We start from the raw sequence: 12,202 nt of genomic DNA, 5'->3' as shown, positions 1-12,202 counted from the left end.
CAACATGTTTTACAAGTAAGATATTATCTACCTAGTTATTGTCTAATTGTTTCAACTAAAATTTATTTAAAGAATAAAATATGCATCTTTGATAAATTTATTGATGTAGATAGTTTAGATATGAAAAAAGAACCATATTTTTAATTACTTTTAAATTATTTTAAAAAATATCAAGTGATATTTCTTACAAAATTTTATATATGCTATGCATAAACATGGTTAATAGCTCCTTTAAGATATTAAAAATATCATATATTAGAGAACAAAATCAAATCATTTAAAAAAAGAAATTAAAGGGTTTCTTTACTACTTTTAAATAAAGTAAAATGGCAATAATTATATTAAGTATTTCTAACTGTAAGATTTAATGTTAAATTGAGTCTCTCCTGGTTTATATCATTAATATTTCTTTTATATACAATTGTAGAAGAGTTCAACATTAAATCTACTATCTTAATTCCTTAACTGTAATATTTTTCAACAAGAAAAATTATAATTTTTTTCATTTTTTGCATGTAGAATATTTTATAGGTCTAAAGAGAAGAAGAAGAAGAAAAAAAAAAAAAAAAAAAAAAAAAAAAAGCTGAAATAAATAAATAAATTATATCAAGTTAGATATATAATAAAAATTACTCAAGCATTTGATAACCAATAGTTTTCTCTGGTAACAAATCCAAGTAGATGTATTGGAAGTTTTTTCATAAATGAAGTAAGTTGCAATATTATATGATCAATTTTTGTAGGTATTTTTGTTCTTTATTAATTTTCTATAATTTAAGTTCATTTTCATGCTTAACATTGCTCCTCCATTTCCTCATTGAATCCCATTTCACAAAGTCACAATCAAAGCCACAGTAACCACAACATAAATGTACCTATGATCTAATTATATTGGGAAATAATTGACCTGTTTTACTATTTAACTTTGTGTCACAATACATCCCTTGATCTATAATCTAAACAGTCTTGAAGTTTAATATTCAAAAACACTATTGAATTCACTGTTGGATGAAGTAAGCCTCACATCAGTTAAATGAAGGAATAGAGTTTAAGTTGTGAAGTCTTGAACAGTCATGGAGCATAAGTAGAAAATCCAATTGTTTATAAAACCGTTTCTATTTTGTTTTTGTTTTTTTGTTTTTTCCAAACCAGAAGCATTGAAATAATTCTGGAATACGTACCAAAGTTATGAATTTTCATTGCAGCGAGGAAATTGTGAACTAGCACTTTATTTCGAACACAAGCTTGTGATGCCTACTAATCTGACTTGTACAGACTACACCTCACCAACTAAAGTTCAGCTCGGTAACCGAAGTGCATGTTAATCTGTGTTCAAGAAAAAGTATTAGCAAAAGTGGGGATATTGAGGAGAGGGTAGTCAGAGAGTTTGAATTCACAATAGAAGGTGATAATAAAACGGAATCTAAGGCCATCTGTCCAGATCGTCTATACCAGAACTATTTGAAATGTCTTATTACACTTAATTTAATATAAAAAACATCAAATTTCGGGTAGGTTGTCATGGTCAGTAGTCAATTCTGTGTTACGTGACGTCCGCAAGACAACGTCTTCACAACCTTCAGTATTTTGAGGGCCATCGCAATACTTGCAAAAGTGCGTAAAGCCAATACTTGGAGCACATTATAAGATGGTTAAGGCATATAGTACCCCTGGTTCGAGGACCAAATAGAACTTCTTCGGTCATAAAAGTTTTCCAAATCATCTTTCAGGTCATAGTGGGAAGCTATGAGGATAAAAGCTTTGCTCTTCCAAAGAAAATTACACCTCCGGAGACACACAAAATAGGTATCCAACGGCAACATGTCTCGAACTAACCGAGGCAAACAAAAACTCTCTACCGAGAGCAAAGTCTGTAGCCTTATTCTGAAGCACAAATTTCTCTCTTCAGAGTCGTTCGTGCAATTTTTTCATAACTGGTATCTTGTATAAAATCCACTAAGCGTACCCGCGAACTGAAAAACAATGAGTTGAATCACATCTTCAGTCACAACATTGGAGACAAAGCAGTTCACTGCAGAGAGTTTGCTGCCACTGCAGGTACAATCGATAAACCAGTTACGGCCAGAAAAGGGCTCAAAATGCTCAACTTAATATTAAGCAGTTAACTATTTCTCATGGGGTACCCTTAGTGCAAAATCAGCTCACAAAAGCCCAGGAAACAAGTAGGGTTGTCACTCGTGACGAGACTTCTTGTAGTCTCGGTCGGACCAGTCCCTATCTTTAAGATCACCTCGGTGACGATCTCTTTCGGCATCTGGACGATGTTGATCGTACCTGCCATCCAAAGATAAGTAATCAGCACACTCAAACTGCCTAAGTGGCAAATATGCTTCCCTCCATTGTCAGCACAATGCCTCACATTCCCTGCCTTGGAGACATGAACGACAGCTGAGCAACCATTGATTATCCAATGCACACCCACAAGCAGCGCATTGTGCTCATAAAAACCTCTCGAGATAACTTCAGACTGATAGCAATACTTTGTAAAGAAAAAGTGTCCCTGAGAAGGCTCGCATGAAGGCGAGGAAAGCAGAAGGAATTCATAAAACCCTCAAATGTTGTAGGTCATAACGCACTGTGAGATCAAACAGATACCTGTGGTGTGAAGAATGGTAATGGTAATGGTCCCGATTATGTGAGTGCCTTCCATCCTTGTGCCCATCCTTTCGATTCCAATACTGTTCACGGTTTCCGTAGTATCGTTTTTGAGCACTAGGACTCAAGCTACGGTCAGGAAGAGACCGCTTCTCTGCTGATCGTGGTGGAGATCTTACAGAGCCACTTGTGCTTGGAACTTCACCTTCTTCCACCCTTTCAGGAGAACGATCCCTTTGCCCCCTACTGTCTCTATCTACATCCGCATGGTCACTACGTTCGAGTGATTTCCCCTGGAGCCAAAACAGAGATAATATTTTAAAAAACACACATTCAAAAAATAAAGAAAAATATAGAAAAATAAAGAAAAATAAAATAATACATAGTTGTAATTATAGAGGTTTAAAACAAATATTCAGCTCAAAAATTCAATATGTAATAAAATTGATTATGTATTTTTTTAACACAAATAAAAAAGAGCGCGCGCGCGCATACACACACACAAACCAAGCATTAAGAGGGTCGTATGACTTTTTGAACCGCGACAAATCCACTTTATGGTATTAAGTGATCTACAATCATAGCAGCATTCAAAAAGCCTCTGGAAAGAGCAGTGGAAAATCTCAATTTTTTAGAACACATTACAGCAGAATTATTCAATCCTCACTTCTGAACCACTACATAGGAAACAAATGAACAGCAAAAAGAAATTAAGCTTTACCTAGCATTTCAAATACTCCATCCAAACGTATGAAATGTACCTGTTTCCTTTCATGTGGGTAGAAGTCTTTCTCCTTCACAACTTTCTTCCTGCTTGAAGCAGCAAGATCACCCTCAGCAACTCGCTCTTTCAAACCTGCAATATCATGATCAACCTTAGCACCCTTCGCTTCCCCTTCCATTTTCGCCTTGAGCTTTTTGGACCCCAACTGATCCTCCTTGCTACCTACAAGGTCATGCTCACCCCTTAAAGGCTTCCTATCCTTCCTCTCTTTCCCATATTTTTCGGCCTCCGCTACCGCATCCACTCCGCTCTCAAGCTCCCTTTCAAGTAACTCATCTTCATTTATTGGCTCATGGGTAACGTTGGAAGGCCTCGACTCTAACCCTACCCGTGATTTCCTTCTTTTCTCTAATGCAGCTTTAATCTTGTCCGTGTTAACTCCATCCAAGCTCACAAATTCCTTCTTTCTGTCCTTCTCTTCAGTCTCTACTTTTGTGTCTAGAGTCTCGGAATTCACAACTGTATCTGCTTTTTTGTCCTTTCCATTCAAATTTTCACCGTCTTTTCGTCTTTCCCGAGCACTTGGTCTTCCTTCATCACTCCGATCACCTCGACCAACACCATTCTTCACCTCCTCTTGGGTTTCATGACAATGCTCGCCATTAGATTTCACGGATTCCTTTTTGCTAAACGTCTCCGAGTTGATCCTCCCATTCGAGGCCTGCACTCCCGATGTCTCTGGAAAGCCATTGTGCCTAGCATCCGACGGTTGCTCAGAAGAAGGGTCACTGCACCTCCACGCCAAATCAGGTGAAGACGATTGCACCCTGCCTCCAGCATACTTATCATCCCACTGACTAGAAGCTTCATCCATTTTTGATTCCACTGCTTCTGGTTTTGCCATAGGGCTTTGCTGATGATGATACCCATTTGTAGACGGATTTTCCATAGGAGCATGGCCTCGCTTCATTTCGCTGGGGCTTGGATCGTTGGCAAGCGAGCCTGTTGGGCCGTTGGATTTATTCTGCTCGTACAATTCTAGCATCTGATTGCTTACTTCTGCAAACCCAACAAGTATTAGTAAAGACCATACATATTAGAGAAATATTAGATTTTCGACATCTGTTAGCATGAGAACGAGAGAGCCCACCTTCCAATTGTCTAGGGGTAACTTCAAACTGCTGCCACCACACTTTGTCTCCATCTTTGGGTAGGTTCACTTTCAGAAATTTGGCAGCCAAGAAGATAGCTCCCGCAGCAATATGATGAGGCTTGAATTGCAGGCACAGTGATGTGCGAAGACTGCACAACCCTTTCCCCTAGCCTCAGCCATTCTCACTTGCAACAGACATGCTCATTAAACATGCTCTTCTGTAACATAGCTTACCTGGCAAATCTCTAAGGAAAACAATATGACTGTGTAAGCAGAATAACAACTATTTACTGACCAAGAAACCTCATTGGACGATGCTCTAACTACAAAAAAGTAAAAAAAATCTAAAAGAATCCACAAAACACAAGCTATTGTTGAAGCATAAGAATCAATGTCCCATATCCTAACACCTCCTCTCTTAATGGTAAATATGATTCTTTGTTGAAGCAACAAGCAACTCCGATCCTAAGGACTCTACGTGTCATGCCCGGATCCCAGGGCATACCCTAATTTAATCGCAGAGGACGCAGGGAAACACGAGCAAAATTTACAAAGCAACGAAAACTAGTGCAAGCAATAGATGAGTTTAAAGATTTCGGTCCTACTCACCCATCATTTACGAAATTCCAAGCAACCTGTGCTAACGTATTCTGAGCTACTTTGAACTTCTTGATAGCTGCCACTAAGGGCTTGTACGGATGATGTACGTTCAGGTCAAAGCCCAAAGTAGTCAGTAGCAGCCGTTCCCCTCCCAGCACTAGCTCCTTCTGGTCCTCATATACATCCTTGTGAACAAGAAGACCAATCAAAATGAGAAAGCACCGCAAGCGTAAGAAACAACTTTCTAAACTATATACGTAGCCTCTAGCCAATCCCAATGGTATATCTGAATGGCCTGATAAAGATGATCTCAACGAGTCAACCAAAAGCCTAGATTTGCCAGACACCCACTAACTATTGTGTACTACACCATCAATGCTTCATAAACCATTCAGGATAAAAGCTTCCATACAAAAATTCCTATTATACCAAAAGAATAAATAAAAAAATAAAGACAGTCTAGCCGTTCGGACATGCTGGAACAGATGAACTTGACTCATAAGGGCTGAGCAAGATGACACACGGTCAAGAAAACTTCAGCACCACATGGACTCAACAAGCATACTTACCACTCCAACTTGAAGGACCTAATGCACAGAGGACCTCGAAGTGTTTTGAGGTTTCGAATTCTAATCAAAAGACACTTAATTAAAAGCTTAACAGTGCAAAGATACCTTCTGTCTGATTCGCTGCGCAGCAATTGGATCTTTTTTGAATCGAATCTCGTACGAGAACATGATGACTTCTCGGAGCGGCCGAGGAGTCTCTTCCACTTTCCCAGCCAGAAACATGCATATGGTTGCCACCATCTGCCACCATACATATACCACACATCAACATCAAATCATTAATAAAATTAAGGAGCGGTTTCTGCAAGAAAAGGTACAAGTCCATACAATTTCAAGCCCTTGTCAAAGATACGACCCAAATTTGACGTTGGAGATACACTTACATGTCTGTCGTTCTTTTTATGCGATTGACGATGGAAAAACCGATGGCAAAACACAATGGCTGTTGCAATAGTCACTTGAGGCCTGCATCATCATGTTAAAAGACAGACCATGTTACTCCTGAGCTATAATACAAACGTACTATACAAACAACGTAATCACTAAATAATGTTCAACATATCTGGAGATCTTTTAGATAGCACTCTCGCTCTAACACACACCAAGTTAGAGCGGAACAGAAATCGCAAGTAGATGCAAATTACTGCACGCCAGCGCGCGCGCATACACTCACTCACACACACAAACACACAACAAAGCACTTATACGAGGATCCAAGGCTTACACTTTCAGCCGCATTCCAAGGTCCTGTAAAAATGTGCAGTATGACTTCCTGAAATAGGTCTCTTTCTTAATGTCGATTCCATCCAACCTAGAAGGAGACTGTTTCTCAATCTCATCCCGACTAAAGTACCAATTTGCACTAGAGTGATCAGGTTCTTCGAGCTTTCCATTTCCGGTGCTTGCGCCTGCTAATGCCAATTGAGCCGTTGCATCTGCGCCTCCCAGTAAACCTGCCATAGCAGAATAATCTAGAACCCAAACCTTACTACTCGCAGTTCCACTTCCCTCGTCCAGGAAGAAATCCTTCCAAGTGATAATATGTGCAGAATACAACAATAGAGCTCCCAGGGAAGAAGAGGTGAAGACTCTAGGATCTGGTTCAAAGAGAACACTAGTTCGTTCATATCCTCGACAGCACCAGAAATGAAACTCCTCCCTCCTCAGAAATGACTCGTCCTTGTGAAACCACAGTCAAATCAAATGATCACCTGCTTTCTTCGCATCAAAATTTGTTTTCTTAAAAAGCTTTACGTTCACAACTTAACTAAATCATGATCATCATCTTTACAGTGTCCAAAGTATCCTTGCCAGCATCTGCTAGTCCGACGACTGCCTTATGGGACGGAAAGTAGCACATACTTGAAACTCCGTAAGGTAGTCACTCTTAAGCGATAAACTGCAACAATAGAACCTGAGAGTCACAAACAACAAAAGAAACGCTGAGGGCTCTTGAATAAACGCTTTGAAAAACATCCCATTACCGACAACGAAGAAACGCAAAAGCAGTTCCTTGATGGTATTCTAATTTCAAGACAACGAGCTTCAGACCGTACACATCCCCATACAATAGTTGCAGATCCACACATACCATGCTGGATAAAGCTTTATAAACACACCGTTCACAAACTATGGCAAAACGTAGAACCTTCTTTAGAGAACAAGCCTCACTGTCAACCCAACTAGGGGTATTAACGCAACAAACTAAACGCCCTTTCCTTGCACAAGCAATTTCATCATAGAAATACCCTCGCATGGTAACCTAATTGACACGCTTGACTCTCATATTTATTAACTTGTGAAGAGTTCCCAGCATATCCAATTCTTTCAACACAACCATGGAGAATAAGCTCCTCCTCTACAAACTCTCATTTTTTGACGATGGTGGGACCTCGAGTTCCACGACACGTCTCAAGGAAACTCTCTACAGACCTAAATCCAGCTCAAGAGCAAATAGTCTAAAATACTGCCACCCCAGAAACAGAGAATATCCACAATATCACAATATGAACTCTGGCTTCACCCAACATGTGCCGCACCCCGCTGCTTCTACTACCACAGTATAATTTTATTCCAATTTCATTTTATCCTAAGTTCCAAGAGGAGAGAAAAATTACATGAAAAATAATGAAAAATAAAATAAAAACCCAGTCCCTCACCAATCACCCCAATCTCCACGATTGCTCAAAAAGTCAATGACAAATGTCAAACCCACCCAGCAAAAGCGCGACCCCTGGTGGTGATCCACAGCAATCAACACGGCAGACCAACGCCTCAATGAGAGGCAGAAGGGCACGCCCCAACAATTCGCAAAGGGGAAGGGTAGGGGGAGAAGGGATCCTCACGTCTCAGGTCAAAACAGCAAAGAAATTCAGAATTCTCGCCAGCTCTCTCAATTCGTCCTCCTGCAAGCCCACCCTCGACCTCAATGCATCACCCAACGCTCCTCCAATTCAACCCGAATCCGACCGCTCCTCGACCTCACCGTCCAAAACCCGACCTCCACATCCAATCCGCTAAAGAACCCTCAATCGGTGAGCAAAACGGGCATCGGGGTCATAAAATGGAGCGGGAGAGAAAGACGGGAGAAGAGGGGGGGGCGAGGAGAGGCGGGGAGGAGAGGGGAGGTCCAACGAGGCAGGGGCAGCGAAAGGGAAGAAGGGAAGAGGAAGAGAGGGAGGAGAAAGGGGGGGAAGGGGGGAGGGCGAGGAGGCTATGGCGATGGGGATAGAGAGAGGGAGGGAGAGGGAGGGGGGGGGGGGAGGGGAAAGGGGTGGGGGGAGCTGGGCCAGGCATGGAACGTGGCAAACCCTAGTTAGTGTGCCAAGGCAAGTCCCTCCCTCCCTCTTTTGTGCTGATGCTCCTCCTCCTCCCAAGTTATTCCTCGTCTTCGTATTCCTATTCCTCCTATTCCTCTCATAAGCAGAGCATATCACCAGCACGAAAATCCATAGCCCAACTCAATCAATGCCAAAGCCCAAACGAAGAGCGCGTGTCCTCATCAGCATCTGTCTATCTATGTGTCTGTACCCCTCCGGCTCTCCCTATGTCTGTCTGTCTGTTCTGTCTGCGCTGTCTGTAAACTTCCCTTGCTCCACAGGCTTTGGATCTTCTACTTCCTCTTCTTACCTACTGACTTACTTGCTTATCCTGGGGTTTTTTTTTTTCTGCTTGTGTGCTCTAGGCTCTGGATTTCATCGGCTCTTCCATTGTATTTCAAGGTTCCCACTTTCTTTTGCCCATGCAATTATCATCACTCTTTTTTTAACTTCTGCACTCTTAATGTTATAGGTTGGAGATCGAAATGTATCATAGTAATTGTGTGTAACTGTGTATGTATATTTTTTCAATTCTCTTTGGTACTTGGTTGATAGCTAGACTGTTGGTATCTTTGCAAGATTTGTATAAGGTAATGTTTTGTGAACAGCTACCAGATTATCTTAGATAATTTGGATTCTTATTTTTTATCACATGTTTTAATAAATAGATAATCTTAATTTTTTTATTACTTCCAAGATATTTTGTAATATTACATGTGTGTGAATATATATATATATATATATATATATATAGAGAGAGAGAGAGAGAGAGAGAGAGAGAGTGTGTTAGAGACATAGTCCTTAGACCTTTCTAGAGACAAGTTTCTAGAACCTTCTGGAAAGAAGTCTCTAGAAACTTCCAAAAGATTCCTTCAATATTCTCTTAGAATATTCTTCAAAGATTCCCTAAAGATTCTTTGAAGATCCTCTAAAGATTCTCTTAGAAGGCTCTAGAAGATTCTTAGAATATTCTAGTAGATTCTAGGAAGTTACTTGAGAAGCTTCCTAGCTCTTGGGTAGTTGCTCGAGAAGCTTCATAGTTCTTGGGAAGCTTCTTGATGCGCTTCCTTAGAACCATAGGCCAGTAGTATATATAGGAGTCGAGGCTGAAGAGTTCTTTAGTCTCGACAACACATCTCTTGGAGTTCTAGCTCACCTTTCTGGTGTTGTTCTTGTATTCATCTGTTTAATCTAGTTCTGCCACTTCTTCTTGAACTTCTTGTTAGATTTCAAGTCTATATTTTGTGTCCGTGATAGTTTGTCGAGACTACCTTTATCTTAATATCAGAGCTGAATCCTTCTTGTTTGAGAGCGGATTACCCCTCTTCTTGAAGGTATTCTAGTGCTTTAGGGGTTGCGGATTACCTTCCTCTAAACTGATATTTTCTCAATCACAATATTAGAGCTTAGTTCTTTGAGGCAGAGAGTGGACTACCCCTTTCCTTGGAGATACTTGAGCGTTCTAAGGGTTGCGGATTACCCTCTCTTGGACTGATATTAATTCCTTCTTTTTGTTTAGTATAGCTAGTAGAAAAGACTGTTAACATCGATTTCAGAGCTTTGCCTTCTTGATAGAGTGCGGATTACCCCTCTTCTCGAAAGCATTGATGCATTTTTAGAGATTGCGGATTACCCTCCTCTAAAACTGAAATCGTTTAGTGTTTTTTTTTCCTTTTCTCCGAGTAGGTTTTAGTGACAGGTAGTGCTACAATTTTCTCCAAGAGACTTAGCAATTTCTTCTTCTCTCAAAATTTTAATCCATCTATTCTCTAAATATGGAAGTAGACCAGGTCATAGACAGTGCATCTCCACAAGTAGACAATAGAGTGGCAACTCTTGCAGATCTTCAAGCTCTTATGAATAGTGTACGAAAGGAGATTGCATTTCTTCGCAATCCAAGTAAAGAACCTCAAATTGATCTAGTGACCGAAGAAGCTAGACGCGAAATTCATAGCCTACAACAAGAGATTATTCGACTGAGAGAAGCAAGACATGTGTCACATACGACCCCTATAGATACTTCAAGGATTAGTACGAAAGAACCAAAAGCGAGTATGCCAGATAAGTTTGACGGAACAAGAGCCAACTTCCGAGGTTTTGTGCAACAAGTACGACTTTATCTACGCCTATACCCTTCTCGTTATCCGAATGGATTTACCCAGGTTGCTTTCATAGGTACTCTTCTATTAGGAAATGCTCACTCTTGGTTTGCTCCACTATTGGAGAAGGATTCTCCAATATTGTACGACCTAGAGGCTTTCATAGAGAGACTTACTACTGCGTTTGGAGATAGCGATTGAGAAAGAGTGGCTGAAAGAAAGATACAAAATCTGCGACAAGGATCACGTTTTGCTGCAATCTATGCTGCAGAATTTCAACAGCTTACATGTGATCTTGATTGGAATGATAAGGCATTCATGACACGATTTCGATATGGACTGAGAGATGATGTCAAGAACTTATTGATCACCATGCCTAAGGCGGATACTTTAGAAGAACTTATATCTCAGGCAATTATTTGTGACAACCGCCTCTTTGAATTATGACAAGAAAGACGATCAGGTTGGAGAAATGATAGAGCATTTGCTACATTTTCAAAAGGTCCAGAGAATCACTCCACAGATCCTGAACCCATGCAAATTGATGCGATACGTTTCAAACCCCTCACAGCTGAGGAAAGGAAGCGACGGTTTGAACAAAACTTGTGTTTATATTGCGGAGAAGCGGGCCATAAAGCTATAGATTGTCGGAAGAAACAGAAGCCTCAAACAACAAGACTCAGGAGTACAAGCATGCAGGAAAACAAGGACGCCCAGCCACAATAGGGACCGTGCGACTGGACATCTCAACATCCAAAATTAATCAAGGTCCCTTTCTCTCAGCTCAACCTTCAGATTGTTTTATGGTACCTTTACATCTGGGTATTCAAGAACTACAAGTCGATGTTTTATTAGACTCGGATGCATCCGCTTGCTTTATAGATGAAGAGTTTGTCAAGCTTCACAATATTTCTCTTGTAAAGAAACTTAAGCCTGTCCATGTAGAAGTCATAGACGGACGACCATTGTCTTCGGGCAATGTTATCTATAAAACTAAACCATTGAAGGTACGTCTTGAAAACCATGAGAGCAATATTGTGTTTAATGTTATCAAGACCCCTTCATGTCCTATCATTTTGGGACTATCTTGGCTTGATAGATATAATCCATTGATAGATTGGAAGTTGCGGAAAGTGACGTTTCCAACAAACTCCTTGAAGGTGGAATCTGCCAAGACAATGTCTAGAAACAAATCCTTGTTTATAGGTGCAAGGGCTTTTATGAAGGAAGCCAAGCAAAATACACCTCTTGTCATCTTCGCAACTCCGACTCGAGAAGATGCAACTCCGACTTTGGTTATTTCAAAGCAGTATGAAGAATTCAAAGATGTCTTTGAAAAGAAGAATGCTGATATGCTGCCAGAGCATCGACCCTATGACTGTGCCATTGAATTGCAAGAAGGAGCACAACCACCTTTTGGACCAATCTACAATTTGTCGCAGACGGAGTTGACTGAATTGCGGAAGTACATTGACGAGAATCTAGCCAAGAACTTCATCCGTCATTCGAAGTCGCCAACTGGAGCACCAATCTTATTTGTGAAGAAGAAAGATGGCTCACTACGGATGTGCGTGGACTATCGAGGTCTCAACAAGGTGACAAAAAAGAATCGCTACCCACTG

General features: G+C 40.5%; 1 protein-coding gene across 3 annotated transcripts; it reads right to left on the bottom strand.

The window, feature by feature from the left end:
* Nucleotides 1-1,649: 1,649 nt before the first annotated feature.
* On the bottom strand, nt 1,650-8,389 carry LOC112288616 (cyclin-T1-3). 3 transcript variants are annotated; one of them, XM_090254294.1, is made up of 10 exons: nt 8,008-8,340; nt 7,025-7,076; nt 6,387-6,633; nt 6,046-6,127; nt 5,768-5,902; nt 5,103-5,278; nt 4,491-4,642; nt 3,378-4,399; nt 2,617-2,909; nt 1,650-2,295 (listed from the first exon to the last, which is right to left on the bottom strand). In XM_090254294.1, the coding sequence occupies exons 3-10, from the start codon at nt 6,620-6,622 to the stop codon at nt 2,193-2,195; spliced, it is 2,199 nt and encodes a 732-aa protein (XP_090110420.1). In that variant the 5' UTR covers nt 6,623-6,633; nt 7,025-7,076; nt 8,008-8,340; the 3' UTR covers nt 1,650-2,192. The 3 variants fall into 3 exon arrangements, with proteins under 3 accessions (XP_090110420.1, XP_090110421.1, XP_024388760.1); XM_090254295.1 differs by lacking the exon at nt 8,008-8,340 and adding an exon at nt 7,878-7,988; XM_024532992.3 differs by having other exon boundaries at nt 6,387-7,076; nt 8,008-8,389.
* Between the last annotated feature and the right edge of the window lie 3,813 nt (nt 8,390-12,202).

Source organism: Physcomitrium patens, chromosome 11 (assembly GCF_059467195.1).
Source record: "Physcomitrium patens ecotype Gransden chromosome 11, ASM5946719v1, whole genome shotgun sequence".
NCBI classification, from domain to species: Eukaryota; Viridiplantae; Streptophyta; class Bryopsida; order Funariales; family Funariaceae; genus Physcomitrium; species Physcomitrium patens.
This window is presented reverse-complemented; position numbering and strand designations above follow the sequence as displayed.